This window comes from Melanaphis sacchari, unplaced genomic scaffold, assembly GCF_002803265.2.
Source record: "Melanaphis sacchari strain LSU unplaced genomic scaffold, SCAv2.0 Contig64_pilon_pilon, whole genome shotgun sequence".
In the NCBI taxonomy this organism is placed as follows: Eukaryota; Metazoa; Arthropoda; class Insecta; order Hemiptera; family Aphididae; genus Melanaphis; species Melanaphis sacchari.
Window position 1 is genome coordinate 323033 of NW_020271462.1, and position 18645 is coordinate 341677.

Below are 18645 nucleotides of genomic sequence, written 5' to 3' on the forward strand. Positions count from 1 at the left end.
TAAATGTAAAGAGTAGGTATTCAACTACATGTAAGTTTTAAGTATTTTACAAAATATTAGTGTCTGTTTCGATAGTTAAATATTTTTAAAAAGTATCTTCTACAAGACATAAATTTCGTAGTAAAAGTATCAATACAATATACACCTACTTACTTATTTTACCTCCAGAATTTATTATTAAATTAGTTATACTTAATTCTTAAGTAATAAGTATAGGTTTATAATTGTATTATATCAAACTATTGGTAACTTTATGTGTGATTTTCACAAGATACACAGATGTTATATTAATTTTAAAAATCCATTAACTTCTGTAGCTGCATCAATACAAAATATCAAATTGGTTATCAACCTATGCAACGTTTGAAAATTATTTCTAAAAATCCATACATATATGCCTAGCCATCTACACATCAAGATTCAACATTATACAGTAAAATATTTTTGTTCATTTTGTGATGTGTTTTTCCGTTTGTTAAAGGTATATATGATTTACGGGACCAAAATATAGCTTTCCGTTTCACGTAAAACAGGTTTCGTTTTATCAAGGGTTTAATCCTATGTTAAGCTATAGAAATCTGCCGGGACCATATAACATTTCCGCACAGAACAGGAATCCGTCTTATCAAGAGTTTGCATAAGACAGGTTTTACTGTATAAGTTGACTTATTATCTTTCATACAAATATATATTTAAAAAAATGTAACTTATGAATAATGACTATCATTACTACACTGATTTTTTTATCATCATGAACGCTAAAAATAATATCACACTGCCACTGAAAATAGAATAAATAGTATTTATAAAAATGAAGAACACAAGAATTTCAATTAATTAATAGTGAAAAGAAATAAGAATTAATCATTGGACTATATTAATTTTATAAATTGTATTATTATTGTGAAAAATACAATTTTATTATCACTATATTAATAAGTACTATGGACTTAACAAACTTTGGTATTAAATTATATCAAGCGTAAAATATAACTATTTTATGAGTAGCAAGGCAACAAAACAAACAAACAACATTATTTCTTTTTCCTTGCAGACAAAAAATTCACAAAAACTTAACTTTTTTTTACATAAATTATAAAAAATTAAAATTTTTAAATACAAAATATTTAGTGATATACATAAAAACAAATAATTTAAAATGATAAATTGAAAACTGATTTTTTTAACATTTTTTTTTTTTATGTCAGTAGAATAAATTTTAAATTTTAAAAATTATATTGTTAAGTAGTTGCATCCTGTTTGGATAATTTACTATATAGTTTATATATACTGAGGTAAACTTAAATACAAAATAACTGATTTATATTGATAAAAAATGAACAAATATGTACAAAATCATTGCTAGAAGCGACTTTGGTTCATATTGTTATCAATGCTCGTATCATTCTGAAAAAATCAATTCATACACATATAATACATTAATTTTGATAACGAAAGAATTCAGTTATTTACCCATATAGATAATAGAAAAATGAAAACAGATAAAATGATAATTTTATCCAACCCTCACGTTGATACTTATACAATTTATCAGCATTCATGATACTTGTAGGATCATAGAGACCAAAACCAGACATAACTGGTCTATTTTGATATCTATTAAAAAAAATCAGTATTTTTATAAAAACATCACTACAGTTAAAAAATAGTTTATGTATGCTACTTTTTTTTTAAATATTACCTTTTTATATGATAGGCCATTAATGGTATATTAATAGCAAATGAAATCCATTGACCTCCAAACAAAAATAAAAGGTTGAAGAAGAAGTGAAGCATATACTCAGGAATCACTAGCTATAATTAAAAAATAAATATTTTTTAAATATTTTTAATTATAATATATTATTACAGCGTTTCTAAAATTGTAGGTTGTGATTTAATTTTTGGTAGATCGCGAATAATTTTTGTATTATATAGATTCAAAGAAATTTATATTAAATTATAATATACTTATATTTAAAAAAAGTTATTTTTTATAACTACTCTTAAAAATGTGAAACCATGTGGGTCGCAAAATATTTTTTTGGAGAAAATTAGGGTTGCAGTCCTAAAAAGATTAAGATCCACAGTATTATACTATAGAAAAAAAACAAATTATAAATAAGTGGGCACTACATACTGGATAGTTATTAGGCTGATATGCTGTTATGATAGACTTAAAAGTTAGTAGCAACTGTAATTAATTTTTTTAATTAGATTAAATAAAGTTGTTCTAATTGTTGTTCTCATAATTTTATATTTTTTTTAACTATAAAATTTAAAAAAAAAATAGTACAACCATAATTTGTTCTGAAGAAAAATATTATTTATTGAATAATCTATTTCACATTTAACTTTAAGGTGTAAGCTTAAATGTACAGTCAAGTACCAACTAAAACATATCAGGTACAAATAAGTTTTATATTTAATTTTTTTTTTTAATATTTTCTTAAAAACTTTTAGATTGGTAATTTTGTGTTACTTAAAATGGTATACAGACGTTATATCACTATTAAAAAATTGAATATATGGATATTTCATACTCAATAAATATCAAGATTGGACATTCATCCCTAGGAGTTTTTAAATATAGTATGTTTGGTCCGAGATGATATTTTTTTTATAGAATGTTTGATTCTATTCATTTTAAAATCATTATTTACATTAATTTCTTTAGATTTGTTCAAGTTTGTTATTTCATTAATAATTAATACATTTACAACTATTTTTAATAAGCAATTTCCTGTTTAAATGCCAATAATACAAAAAATGTTTAAGAATTCCTGGGGACCAAATAATGTTCTATCTTAATATTTATCTAGGATGAAACGTACATAAACTCAATTTTTTAATGGAGATGAAAAGACATGTATGAAATATTTTAGAAAATTTAATTTTTATTAACAATTGATAATGGAACTAAAATAAACAATCCTGCCTAAAATAATATAGATAATTATATCTATATTTCAGTATTAACTGAAACATAATTATTAATTATTATTTTACTTATGATTGAAAAAAAAATTGTTTAATTCAGAATTTTGAATACCTTTAAATGCGTGTTTTATATCATGTATGTAACACAATCATTATATAATTATTGTCAGCTAAAAATTTATTGAAATGAGAACCAACCACTCTTTAAATTCAAAAATATTTAAATTTTTTTCACATTTTAATAATATTTATTTAGAAACATTAAAATAATTTTACTTACAAAAGATATGTAAAAATGCAAAACTACAATAACATAAGTATTAATGCTAAATATTTAGTTGAAAAATAAATATTCTTAGAAAGTACCATGTTACCATAATAATATTATGTCCATATACCTATTTACTTAAAATAAAATAATAAAAATAAGTATTGATTAAAAAAATTATTAATAACCATGAGTTTATACACTGTTTATATACCTATATTTAATTATTAATGTATGTCAGAAATAATTTTAAAACATATTTTTGGCTAATTTTAGTATTTTTTCATGTTATGTAAAATAAAAAGTATTCAAGTAAATTAGAGTCTATAATTTATTTCAAAAAATATTTCAAATTCAATAAAATTAAAAAATATGAATAAATACATAATTAAATATTTTATATTTAATTTTATTTATACTCACTGGATTTAGACTGTTACATTGATCTATAGGATTTTTGCTATCAGTTTTAAGTTCATCAAATGCAATAATCTAAAACAAAAATAATTTAAACTTTAAAGTAATTAATTAATTGTTGTTTAATTTCATTAAGTGGTCTATAATAGCATGATATATATATATTTTAAACATATCTAATATAATTAGGTTAAAACTAATATCTAATAAGTAAATAATTTTAAACAAATTTTACTCATTTAAAATTATGAATCATATAATACAACAAAAAGAAAAAACTGTTAAAATAGATACAGATTGCAGGTTTTTAAATGTAGATAAGTTTAAAAAAGAAACCATACTCTGTTCAGACAAAACTCCTTGAAACTCAGTTGAAAGACTGCAATCTCTACACACTCGCTGGTCTTTTCTTACCATCAAAAGTATGTGCGAAACTAGACATTTATTCTAATTATTCTAAATAGTGTGTATGGTAAATAATGACAAATAGAAAGCATATATGACATAACATTCACAAAATGAAAAGCCATATCGAGTTTTGTCAATTAAAGTAGGTAATGGAGGCAATATACAAACAATTGAAATATTTTAAATTTTTAATGAAACATTTTTCTTTTTTTTTTGATTAATGGTAATAGGTAAGTAGGAATAACTTGTGAAAAGTTATTGTTAAAACTAAAAGAACAGTAGAGATCTCTTAATTTAAATACAAAATATGTTTGATTAATTTCTCAATGTCATAACTCATAAACCTATGCTGTGCGTATTTACAAAATTTTAGTTAGTTAAATAGGTACTATATCTGTAGATTAATTACCACACACTTTTTTCTTAGTAGATTGCAAATACTAATAGTATATCTTTAAACTTTAAATGGTATAGGTAGAAGTATTTACCTAATAATACTATAATTTATCTCTAATATTACATTACAGTAGGTACTTACATGAAATATTGAAAAAAATATTAAAAATGCATCTGATATCATCGCCATAATATAAGTGAACGCTGAGAATGTAAAAGACATTGTAGTAGTTTATTGTACTCAGTTAATTAAAAACTAAAGTCACTAAAAAATCAATTTAAAATATCATAATCATAGATAAATTTAATAAAAATACTTTTAAGTATTAATATAGAAAATATAAAATAATTTATTTGGTGAGTTTGATCACTACCGTTTAGTGTTTAGACAAAAAAAAAAAAAAAAATTATATTATTATAGGCAGTTTAAATATTCGATCTTCGGTTCATTGAAATCGCATCAAAATGTACGTAATTAATTATAGTAGACACATATTATATACAATTTTAAAACATGTTATAACTTAGATTACAATATTAAAAATTATATTAAATATATGTAATGATAAAATACGCGTATTAAAAATATTTTTTAGCAGTATATTATTATTATAATAGAGCTAGTCAACTAGTCGAAATACTCATTACTCATACAGTCATACTTGATACATAAGTAATAAGTATTCTTAATCGTTTATCGTATTAGAATAGTCGTTATACAATAATTTCATGATTGATAACAGCCGAGCGCTGGCGATAACAGCTTTAGTTATTTGGGCTTGGTTCGATACGGAGGTTACAATGGTTACATTACAATTTACAATATCTACTTTCAGGCTTCAACACTTCAAAAGTAGGTACCTACATTGTACGACTTGTACGTATATAACAATTTACAGCCTCTAATGGCTCTAATATAATATTAGAAATATTGAAAATAGTACATAATGTCTATACAAATAATAGATTAGGTTTATTAAAATAAAAAAAATATACCTATCTATCTAATAAAAATCGTAGTGTTTTACATGTTTATTCGTTCGGTACATTACCTATCTAGGAAACTTATCTACTGCCTACTTAGACATTACATTAACTATAGTTGTGACTGGTGACAAACCTAATCGAAAACTTAACCTTGAGAGATCGCTTATAAATTATTATGATATAGCAATTAATTGTAGCCATTAGATATGATTGTATTAATCCTGATGAACACTTTAGTGCCATAACGAAACCTATTTATGATTGTGATCTAAATTCTAAATATTATGTAATACACTAATACCCACTTATTAGTTATTACTTATTTATTATTTTGATGAGTAAGAAGTAGGTAGGTACCTACACGACTTTTAATTTCCAATGTAATATAAAATCAAAAAATATACAAATACAACAGGTTGGTTACTTAAATAAATTAGTGTTTTTACGATTGGTGATTTTCAATTTTAAGACTCAGTGAAACAAAATATGTACCTATGTTCTATGTATCCATATGTATTTAGTTAAATTACTAACTATTGTATGTTTAATGTGTAATTTTTCTTTTGTTTGTCGTTAAGATTAAGAATATACAATTTACTTCAATTTTCAATACTGCAGGTGGAGGAGGAATGTAAATTCTGGTAGATAACTTTATATTCGTATTCTAGAAACACAATATTTTTAAAATGTTCAGTATTCATTTTAGTTTTCTCAATAATTGGAAGAAAAAAACAGCGATAATACGGAAATTTACTTAATGCTAGGTTTTGACAAAATAGATATTGATTTTTGTTTTATTTAAGAAAATACATTTATTATAGAGACTTGAAATATTCACCAAATATAAAAACTTTCTTTTCATATAAGACATACCTACTATTGAATAATAATTGTGATTTGTAGTAGTAATTATTATAAGTGAGGGTATAAATATTAGCCTAAAATTAACTTTAAATAATTTTAATACTGCATTATGTATAGGAAATAATAATATAGATCAATGGAGAAAGATCTACAGTATCTATTATTTTATTTAGGTATATTATACCTATAATAAAATAGGTAACTAAAATCGTTATTTACACATTTTATGAAAGTTAAATTTCAAATTTTAATATGAAAAAAAAATTATAACTATATACTGACATATTGATAATAGTTAATAGAATTATCATATAATCAATTAGTTATAAAAATGTAATTATATAACAGCATATTAGGTATATTCAAACTCATAAAATGGCACTAATAATAAAATACTATTACACATTTTATAATTATCACTCATATTAATAATTTATTGATCAACATTCAATGGTAAGTATTCATTTTACCGTAATCATATTTATTTGTTTGTGTTCTGTAGTATAGGTTCATGGTGCGGATATTTGAATGTTTTTATAACTTTACGACAGGTCACAGGCTATCAGAAAATCGCTGTTGTATAGTACCCACTGTAAAAATTCTATAATCACAGCGTACACTATATGTAATATAATATTATACGTACAATATTCACCCTTCGTCGGAAAAGCTCGATCGTGCACACGCACACACACTTGAGTCACGAACTGACGCTTTTCCGTTAGCTATAATTATTGTTATTATCATTATTTTAGTAATTATTATTATTGCGCCATGTTCTATACATTATACAGTGTAAAAAATGATGAAAAAAACATTCGTTTGAAGTAATATAATACACGCGTGTCTAGGTGTATATACCCCACATCGTCAACCTAAGCAACCACCTCCGGCGATACAATACACAGCATGAGGGACAGAATAAAGAAATAATGAGCTCTATATACGCACCACGAAACATGCAGATTACCGCTTCCGGTAACATATTAATAGTATATAAACTATAGTATGCACAATATACGTAAGTATAATATGTATAACACCACTATTATAATATTTTAAAGGAGATGTATTGTATGTATATAATGTTGTATGAAACTTAGTGAACTTCATAACAATATATCATGACGAAAACTAAATAATATTACCCTCTCCTCGACAAGAACTGCTTGCAGAGATTGGATTTTGATTGTTTTCATTTATTTTTTTTCGTTTATGTACTTACTGTTAACGTAGTAGTTCATCTCCCTTAATGAATAAACACACATACACACACATATAAAACAAGCTTACTGATAGGGTAGTTATTTCCCTATCTATGAGTACACAGTTATTGTAATGATAAATCGTCGTGTGCGTGTCGCTATTAATACGACTCAGCGCCCTTATTATTACCAATCGGTGCGGGTGCATTAAACTACGTAAGTAAGTATATGCATCATATATACATATATATTAATCATATTTACGCTATGTGGGTAAGTTGTGATGCTCAAAGACATAATTTATAGTACATTCGAACAAAAAAAAAAAAAAAACAAAAAAATAGTTGCATTCGAGCTAAGTTATGATAATAAGATCTTTTAGAACAAACTGAATCACGGGTTGTTTTAGATACCCACTCGTATATACTATAATATTCTAATTGAGTCCTATAAAATGTAAAAAACAGGTACTTAATACTGATTAAAACCATGTTTTTAATAATATTCCTGCAAGACTTAAAAAAAAAATCTTTCCTAATTTTATAAATTAAGGATTATTTATAGTAAAGAATTCTACAGATATCTATTATGATTAAAAATTTTTTTTTTTGGTGTTTATTTTCTAAAATTTGATCAATATAGGTATTTAAAAAAAATATATGTATATAATTCAGTTATTTAAATTGGTTGATATAATATACATATTACTTATTTCAAATGCTAACTCAATTAGTGTATTATTTTTGTACCATTTATGTATAAGACTCAATTAGTAGGTATGCACCGAAAAAAAGGTGACCTGTAATATTATATGTATTATTATTATATAGTCGTTAATATTAGGGCATATTATATAATGCTTGAGTATACTGTAAAGTGTGTATATTTAACAGGCTAGCAGACTGTAATATTTAGGTATAAGGTGGATTATGCATGCAAATTTTAAACGCGCATTTATAAAATAGTATATCGACTATAAAAAAATCAGTAATAGATTCCCCATCAAATCATAATAATTTATTTATTTTACTTAATACTTGGAGAAATAAAGTACCAACCTACGTAAGTATAGATCTACTTGATTTTTTTTTCTTGGTAGGCTTATATAGTTATCATTTTTAAACATTATACAATATAATAATAATTAATATCAATTCTTTTAAATATTAAATTTATAATCTATATAGTCTATACTCTATAGTCTATAATATAAGTAATAGTTTATTGCAAAAATATTTTTATTTGCCCGCATGTTAACCGTCGTCTGTTTGATATTCAGATATCTCAGTAGTCAGTGGTCGATTTTATAATAGTTAAAACTTATAAGTCATAACTTAATTAAGATAATTTAAAATAAAAAAATTGTTGTTATTTAACTATGAAACTTTCCTTCCAGACACCGGATGATTGACGTTATATATCAGAATGTGCTTACAAGTTACAATTTTGAACGATATAAAATTGGATATGATTTTTAAAGCGTTCATTTTAAAATATTTTTTACATAGGTAAATAATACGACACCTAATTCTCATGTATGGTGCAAGGGGCAATTCAATAACAATCATGCTCACAGCTCACAGCACTAATAACTGATCAGTAATAACTAATAAGGTATCAAATGTTTCTTTTAACAATAATATTGTTTATACATTTTTTTTTCTAACTCCAAGCTCTAATTTTACACTCGTAAACATCAGTGTAAATACGATTACTGTTAATTACCTTTTGATGTGATGGTGCTTGTAAATAGTGAACAATAATTATAGGATTAATAAAATACATTTAACAATAGTGTACTATACATAAAAATATAAACAGTATCTGAAAAAAAAAGTAAATAGGAAGTAAACAAAAAAATTAACAAATCCCATTAAAAAAAAAAAAAATAAATACAATATACATATGTTTGATGTATATAAAAACAAATTTGAAACTCTTTTCATTACAAATTATCTAGATTATCATATTTAATATTTATCTCAGATAACCTTTTAATTTAAAAATATAAAATACTTAAAATTATTTTTTATCTAAATAAGCTAAATTATAATATCATTTAAAATAATTTAACAGTTTAAATACTTTGATATGACTTTAATATTACTTATACAATGAGTTAGTATTAAGATCTTTAAAAAAATAATACATTTATTCTTATATAATACTTGTAAATGCATAATATACCTATATATTATATTTTCTTATTTTCAATAAAATAGTAGGTGTTATTTAAAAATTAAAATTTGCATAAATAATAATACCATTTAATAGATAAATTATTTTTATTAATTAAACAACTAAATTAATACAACAATATTCTTTAGTTTTAAAGTTATTTAAAAATATAATAAATGTAAGTATTAAGTGTTATATTTTTCACGTTTAGTGTTTTTAAAATATTAAATATGTATGAATATATCGAAAAAAAATACTAAAAATCTCATATCAAATTATATTTATATAAATAAAGTAATAAAGAACTTATAATATTATGTCATTATGGTTGTATTTTTTATTTGCACCTAAGTTTATTTAATTATTTTTTAATAAATTATTAGGATGTGATATACCTGTATCATCATTCATTGCACTTATATATACGAAAAACATATACCTAGTATATCTACTAATGACTTAATTTTATTAGTAGGTAGTAGGTACCTAAGTAAAATGTATTTTTAATCAATATTACTGAAATAGCGTCATTGGTTAATTGTTATCAAATAAACTCTAGATTCTAGAACAATGGTTAATTAATTTATACTTTGAATTCAAATACAAATATTGTACGCCAGTCGCCATTACGTAACTACGTATCTGCATCACTTTAAAAGACAGAGTTCCTGTATAAAAGTATGGCATATAATAATAGTCAATAATTTGCAAATTAAAATATATAAATAGTAAATGTTAAACAATCAGTTAATAGTTATTAATTATTCATTAAACAGAAAACTTAAAATAAATTAGTTTATTTAATTATTATGCAATGATGTTATTTCAATTTTCAACAATAAAGTAATGTATAAGCATTGATTAAATATTAACTAATGGTATAAGTATTGAACTTTATTGTGTAGGTATATATCTAATAATTATTGACTACTTTACTAACCATTGTGTACTAATGTACTGGCTACAACCGATCAGTAGGTACTACAGAAGTAAAGTATTGACTACTGCTATGTTTTTAACACAATGTTTTAATTTTTAAATGTTTAAAATAATATGTTTAATACTTATCTGTAGATCTGTTAATGTTTAATACACATCTTACATAATTTTTAAATCGTACATAGATTAAATTAATAAAATACATTTTTATACTAAAAATAGTAAAAATATATTTATATATTTAAACAACCACTATAGTACGTAAAATCACCATAAAATAAGATTAATCATTAATAATAATATTATAAAAACAAATAATTAATTATAATAAGTAGTAATATTAATTACAGTAATAACTAATAATTATCTACTATTATTTTAATATTTTAAAATTTACGATTTTTACATTTTACATCAGAATTATAATCGGATTACACGTTAATACTTAATAACTGTACAATTAATATTATGCCAAAACCTTAAGTTGTCTTAAATATGTGTTCTGATGTTAAAATTGTTGAATGTAATATATATATATATAACATATACCAAATGTCATCAAATGGCGGTCCGTGAACAAATTTTATCCGGCCCGCAGGCTGCAAACAAAGAAAAAAATTAAAAAACAACATTATATATGTTTTATTGTGAATTATTAATTTTTATTTAAATTTTTTTAAATATTTCTAACACAAATTATATTTTAATGTTTATAAACAATAGCAAATACTAACTAATAAATAAAAAATAATAATAATCTTATAACATCCAATTTTAAAATAATATCTTTTATAATATATTAAAAATATGTATTCGATGGCCTTAAGAAAATATTTAATAAATGATCTCTGATAGGTACCTATATACTAGTTAAAACTAGGTAATGATTAAAGACAATCGAGTCAATTCTATATTATAGTATATATTAAATAATAGTAATTACTAATTAGGTACAAAAATTATTTAGAAAATATTTTTAATGTGTACTGATAGGTAGGTACTTAAATATTTTATTAAAATATTAGGTATTAATGTATTATAGATATTTACTTATTTTATATTTTATATCCCAATTCCCAATAGAGTATAGATTATAGTTAATAATGATAAATTGTTATACTACACAATAAAATAATACTACGATCAGTTGATAAACAAATTAATATTAACTATTGAACTAGTATTATAAACCTAATATAACATACATATTTACTATTATAATTTATTAGGCGTCTTATGGCATAGCCGTAATAGAAAAAAACTATTTATGAATGTTGTACAAAAGAAATAGGTACCTATTGTTTTTAAATAGTCATATAAGCTATACCTAGCCCATAAGATATAAAGTTTAATTAAATTAAATTTTTATAAATTATAGGTACCTATTTCGTGTTATTTGGCATAATTTCTGTCATGTAACATTCGTATGAATAATTAACAGCGTATCTTAATACTAGGTACCTCCTTAAATATGAGTACTTAATAACTAATAGATACCTATATAGGTCCTATAGGTAGGTTATACTGGTGATAGTAATATTTATGTAGTTTTCCAAATAAAACCGAATCAAAAGAAAAATAAAAATAAAAAATGCTTATTAACTACAATCCTTGATAGGTACCTATTTTAGTCGAATAGATATTAACAGATTCAAAAATCAAAAATTATCGTGTCGAACCGTCGACCTACACAATACAAATGATAAAAAGTAACATTTAAGCAATAATAAATAATAGTATTCGTCTTCATCTGTACCTACTAAATATGTATTAAAATTTATAATGCCAAGCCCCTCCCGAAATCCCGAAGTTTGAACGCTAGCCAAAGGACGACATGCACCGTTCCTCCTCCACTCATCACTACCTCCAGGCGCGTAATTATCAGCCGTAAACAAAAGAATTTGCCCGCCGTTGGAGGCGAAGCGTTTCGGGTTGTACATTCCACAGGTGGGCAGCGTTCGTTACAACAGACGCGTCTACTCAGTACCCACCACAATACCACTATCTATTGTTACTACCTGCCGCCGGGACGACGCGCGACGGTAAACGACGCTCATTAGTCATTAGTCATTCTTCAGCGCGCGTTGGTCAAATGTTGTTATTCGTGTTTTTTATGTTTCAGTTTGTGACGATTTTTTAACTCTAATATTAAACGCATCCATTTGGCGTTTGATCGATTTACGTCGTCAACTCACTGTATTTTATTCCCTGCACTTCGTCCGCCCGTGCGCGGAGCAATAACCGCCATTTTCCGAGATGAAGAATGTCTACAGCGTTTTCGTTGTGTTGTGCATCAACCTCGGTGAGTACCTTTACACGCATCGATGACAACGGTGGTGACTGATTGACGGACAATCCGATTGCCGATCCGTTGTTGACCGACTAGAGTTGTAAGTTCGCACGACTGACTACATGTCGGGCGTGGACGCGGTTTTTTTAGCGTCGTCGAATCAAGGAGTGGCCCTACTGTCGATACGATTGTTTATGCCTGTAATGGCTCTATGGTAACAATGAGAATAAAATTGTGTGATTTACCAAATCAATTATGCGAGGACGTCGTCGCTGTGATATTTGTTATAATCTTAATTTAAAATTTCTAATACTTCAGCCTTTGTTACCAGTTCTAGTATAATACTTTGTTTGTCCATTAAATTCAGTGTCTGTATTTATGTACAGTCTATACTGAAAAAAGAAAATTTTATAATCGCAATCTCAGAATAAAGTACTTTAACTCCGTGTTATTAACAATTAATTTTTTTTTTTCACTATTCAAGAATATTTTATTATTTTCCAAGTATAAGTTACGTAGGTATCTATAAAAATTTGATTTCTCTATTCAGTTTTCAATTGTAAGTATAGTCATACATTTGTCAGTCATCACTCTTAATAAAATATTTTTATTGATACCCTTTCAATGATGAATTTTTGTCAAAAACATCCAAAATGAAGCTCAGTTCTAACAAACCTATAAGTACCTGTATAATACTTAAACATTAAATATTTTAGTTTAATATTTAATAATATAACTTGTCTCAAGTTTTAATCATAACTCAATTAAGATAGATATCTACAACATTTTATAATCTACTTTTATTAGGTATCTATTCAAACTATAGGTTACTTTAATTAAATATTTCGTTCGAAAGAAGTTTAAAGTTTGAACTATTTATGGACAATATACATAGTAATATTATATAACTATAATCTTGTTCGAAAAAATAAATTTTATTTATAATTAGGTACCTATTTAATTTGTGATATAAAGACTACCTACTTATTGTATGTCTATATAAAATAGTAAATTTGCATACAATTAATTTAATTTTAATATTAAATTAAATTTAACTATTATAGAATTTAAGATGAGAATGGTAGCTGTGTTTCTACATAAGTTTTTTTTTTAAATTTAAATTTGCTTATACTACTAATTATTATGGTTTAATTGATATTCAAATGTTAAAACTTATTGAGTTATATATTAAAAGGATCACCAATATATAAATTCACCTCATTAAATAGCAATGCGTCTTTACATAATTAAATAATATTTTTAATATGCATAAATCATTTATCAATTTATGTTCATTAGACATTAATAGAAGATCATATGAATATTAATATAATTCTTTTTCTTAATTAGTAATGACAATAATAATAATAATGAATATCCGGATATGTTATCAAATATTATAATATAATATAATATTTCTCTCTTTTCAATTTCATTACATCTTTACATCTTTCCAAATGACTTGCCCACTATGTCAAAACAAAGGCTGAAATTCCCAATTAATAGAGTCTTATAATAAAAATTATTCACTTCAGTCAATTGTGTTTGAATATCTTGATCGCTCAATTTAAATGAATATTTATTGCTTGGCCCAGACATTCAATATTGAATGCATGGCTGTTCTTAGCCTATGCAGAGTTGATGTATTATGTATGTCATAACTTAGTAATAATAATAAAAAAAAAAATACTTAAATTATAATTTGTACATGTTATTCAATATAAAATAGCACTTATAAATATTAATAATCAAATATTTAATGCATGCATTAAAAACATATATTTAATAGTTTTAATCAAGGTTTTAATTTAGAACTTGTTTGTTGTGAAACAACTAATACAAACCTTAGACATGTGTTTTACTTTTATCTTTGGCTTCTTCTAAATTTAGCTAAGCTATAAACATTTGTGTATTTATTTACTATAGACTTTGCTATTTGTTGAATACTTCAGCAATTAATATAATAGCTCCTTCTTTTTTAAAATTATGTAAATCTAAAATATAAAAACATAATATTAAAATTCAACTATACGAGTATTTAAGTATATATTAAATAACAGTTTTAATTTTTCAGTTAATGTTTACTTAAATATAAATTTTCCGTCTTATTTTTTAATAAGAAAATATGAATAACCTATTAAGACCGATTTTGTGTTACAGTTATGTAAAATAATATATAATCCTACTTTGTTATATGAACTCCATTTTTTAGAAATAAATTAAAAATCTCAATTTTTAAAACTTATTTTTTTTGTTTTGTGCCATTACTTAATTTTAATTCAATAGCAATTTTATAACAATATCTATTATAAGTATAAATATTTAATAATTTTTTGTAACATGACACCTAAATGATATAATATTTAGAAATCAGTACTCATTGTGAATGTGATATTATACATGTTATGTACTTGTATGCTACCTATCACTTTACTATAATTTTTATATATTTCTGTATTTACTGGTTACTGATAATTAAGGCTTAGAATTTAATGACCTTAGAACATTAAATTTAAAAAAAAAGACCTAAAAAATATATGCAAATATGACTTAAAAATGACAAAAAATTACAAATATTTGTTTAAAAAAAAATTATAATAATAATAAAAATTATTCAAAATTATTACATTGTAGTATTGTACTATTAAAGCATATTTTATATTATCAAAAGTAAAAATGACAGCTAGCAAATTGCTTTATTCTATTGAATCTTTTTCTTTACTTCACCTGTGTACAACTTGTATAAAATATAAATTTGATGTAGGTACTTATATACAGTTTGGGTAAAACAAAAACTAAGCGTGTAAAGATGTTAATTGACAAAATAATATGATTACAAGAAATTGAACTAAAATCACAAAAAATGACTTAAAAAGCCAAAAAATGCAAAATAAAAATTATTTATTTAGATTAATTTATTTATGAAACACATTTGTGGTAAGGAGAGTATTATCTAATAAGTTCTAAAAAAAAAAAAAAATGTAAATTGCATCAACTTTCAAACCCTACTGATAATGTACCTATTCATGATAATTTAATTTTATTGAAATGTTTATTAACTGAAGTGTAAATTTACAGTAACATATTAATTGCTCATATTTATCACTTATATTTTAAATATTATAATGCTGCATACTAAAATTATAATATTTAATTTTAATTTTAGCTTTTTCTCAGAGGACACCCACAATATCTCATATAACTCAAAAACCTATAAAAGATATTGGTGGTACAGCAGAGATGACATGTTCTGTTTTATATGCCATGGATTTTCCTGTTTTATGGGTGAAGGTTGATAAAGAAAAAATAACTGAACCTGTCATGCTTTCATCTGGAAGTACATTGATTATTAAAGATTCAAGATTTTCATTGAGACAAGACATTGACAGCACTAGTTACACACTACAGGTATTTGATTTAAATAAATTTCTACCATAAATTAAATGTTCTATATTTGTCTTGTATTTGAATATTAATCAATAATCTATGCGTTTAGATACCAACTTTGTCTTATTTTATATTTTATAAAAATTGGAAAAAATTTTAAATTTTCAGATTAAGGATATTCAAGAAACTGATGCTGGTTATTATCGTTGTCAAGTTTTGCTTGGGTTGAACAACAAAATATCTGCTGATGTTGAGTTAGAAGTGCGTAGACCTCCTATCATTTCTGACAACTCAACTAGATCATTGGTTGTTAACGAGGGTCAACCAGTAAAACTTGAATGCTATGCTGGTGGATTTCCCAGTCCGAGAGTTTCCTGGAGACGAGAAAATAATGCTATTTTACCCACAGGTGGATCGATTTATAGGTATACTAACAATAGTAATATAATGTAAATCTATGTATAAATTAAATATACATTTCATATTCTAGAGGTAACATTTTGAAAATTCCGGTCATAACAAAAGAAGATCGCGGAACCTATTACTGTGTAGCTGAAAATGGTGTCGGAAAAGGTGCCAGGCGTAATATTGCCATAGAGGTAGAATTTGCTCCAGTTATAACTGTTCCTAAACCTCGTTTGGGACAGGCTCTACAATATGACATGGATCTCGAGTGTCATGTTGAAGCTTATCCTCCACCAGCCATTGTTTGGATAAATAATGGAATACAATTATCCAATAATCAACATTACCGGTATACTTGGTTTTTGAGAATTTTAATTTGTTTATATTTTGATGAAAATATTTAATTAAGTTTTATTTTTACCTAGAATCTCACATTTTGCTACTGCAGATGAATTTACAGATACTACAATACGTATCATAACAATTGAAAAACGTCAATATGGTGATTACATTTGCAAAGCATCAAATGTATTAGGAACTGCTGAAGTTACAGTTAATCTTTATGGTAAATATTATGTGCATTATGATTGAATGCAAAAAAATAATAAGTACAATTCAAATTAATTTTAATGTCAATTTTACAGCATTTTAAACTTACAATATTTCCCTTTTCTAAAATGTTGCTTTGTCTTATTTTTCAAAAATATACTTAAAATATTTTATATATTTGAACTAATATTCAACATAACTTGATAATATAGTGGAACACATTTTGTTTATCTTGTTATTAACTTGCATATATGTTTCTATCTTAGAAACGTAGAACATAGCAAATTTCATAATCTCAATTATCTATTTTATTTTGTTATTTTTAAAATTAGTGTGAATTAACCTATTCTAAAATTTAAAAGTATGATCATTGTTCAAGACATATCAATAAAAATCTTTGATTCCTAATCTTACCTTTAAATTTTTTAATATATAAGTTCACTCTAATTATTAAATAAAATTGAGAAATATTGGTTATTGTGAATATTAAGTTCGTCATGTGTATAGTTGTAAGACAGAGAAAGTTCACATCCATGTACCATATTTTTATTGCTATTACTAATATTTCCAATATATTATCAATCTCCATGTATAAGTATTGCAATACTTAATTTAGGTGGGCAGTTCTGTGGTGGACAATGATAGTCCATAGGATATAGGTATAAAAGTTATAGATAATTGGATATAATTACATGGAATTTGTCCTATATTTTAGTGTAATAAATTCGTAGTTTACTGTACCTCAAATTTTATTTTTGTTCAATATCATTCGAAACTGATACCAGCACCACTATATACGTGTAATAAAAATAACTTATAATTGCAACATACAAATTTAGTGACCTATGAAACTAATAATTATTAATCTATTTCATATTTTCTCTATAGTTTATATTTTTATATTAGTTATAAACAAAATTTAACTTTTATTATTTGTTAATTTTATAGAAACAATAATACCAGTATGCCCACCAGCTTGTGGCCAATCATCTTCACACTTAAGAAGCTCCAGCATCAAAACTGCTAGCGTTAATGTTTCTTTCTTAATTGCTACTTACCTATATTTTGTTCACCTATATTTTTAAATAATTCATCAATACAGTGGTGTAACCAGAAGGAATTAAAAACCTATTCCTGAAGTGCCCATATTATTACATTTATTTGATAACTCCATTCGTGACGTATCTCATATTACATCACTGTATAAATGTATTATCTAATAGTATCACAACTGTTAGTGCTTTAATTTTATACTTAATAACTTCATACATTTATACCTACATCGAAAAATAATTATTCCGTCCAAGAACAAATTATTAATGTGTAAGCACCATTATTATTGCTTAGTTATTATCACATTTATATAATTTTGTTTACTTTTACTTTTAGACTGTTTAACAGTCCGTCCATTA

The 18645-nt window shown here is 24.3% G+C and overlaps 2 protein-coding genes across 2 annotated transcripts; one reads left to right on the forward strand and one right to left on the reverse strand.

Annotated features, from left to right (window-relative positions):
• Positions 1-1282: 1282 nt before the first annotated feature.
• Positions 1283-4844, reverse strand: LOC112600461 (protein cornichon-like). Its single transcript, XM_025347692.1, has 5 exons — positions 4572-4844; positions 3632-3700; positions 1703-1815; positions 1474-1617; positions 1283-1407 (listed from the first exon to the last, which is right to left on the reverse strand). The coding sequence occupies exons 1-5, from the start codon at positions 4650-4652 to the stop codon at positions 1380-1382; spliced, it is 435 nt and encodes a 144-aa protein (XP_025203477.1). The 5' UTR covers positions 4653-4844; the 3' UTR covers positions 1283-1379.
• Positions 4845-12508: 7664 nt separating this feature from the next.
• On the forward strand, positions 12509-18372 carry LOC112600413 (lachesin-like). Its single transcript, XM_025347614.1, has 7 exons — positions 12509-12644; positions 12725-12904; positions 16059-16300; positions 16448-16704; positions 16770-17033; positions 17110-17249; positions 18182-18372. Exons 2-7 carry the CDS (start codon positions 12859-12861, stop codon positions 18316-18318), a joined length of 1086 nt encoding a protein of 361 aa, XP_025203399.1. The 5' UTR covers positions 12509-12644; positions 12725-12858; the 3' UTR covers positions 18319-18372.
• The last annotated feature ends 273 nt before the right edge of the window (positions 18373-18645 follow it).

Coding starts and splice junctions, on each gene's coding strand:
- LOC112600461 (XM_025347692.1), bottom strand. CDS start 4,652: ATGTCTTTTACATTCTCAGCGTTCACTTATATTATGGCGATGATATCA. Junction 3,701..4,571: donor TATTTTTTTCAATATTTCAT/GTAAGTACCTAC, acceptor TTTTTGTTTTAG/ATTATTGCATTTGATGAACT. Junction 1,408..1,473: donor TTTTTCTATTATCTATATGG/GTAAATAACTGA, acceptor TGATTTTTTCAG/AATGATACGAGCATTGATAA.
- LOC112600413 (XM_025347614.1), top strand. CDS start 12,859: ATGAAGAATGTCTACAGCGTTTTCGTTGTGTTGTGCATCAACCTCG. Junction 17,034..17,109: donor TCCAATAATCAACATTACCG/GTATACTTGGTT, acceptor ATTTTTACCTAG/AATCTCACATTTTGCTACTG. Junction 17,250..18,181: donor AGTTACAGTTAATCTTTATG/GTAAATATTATG, acceptor TTAATTTTATAG/AAACAATAATACCAGTATGC.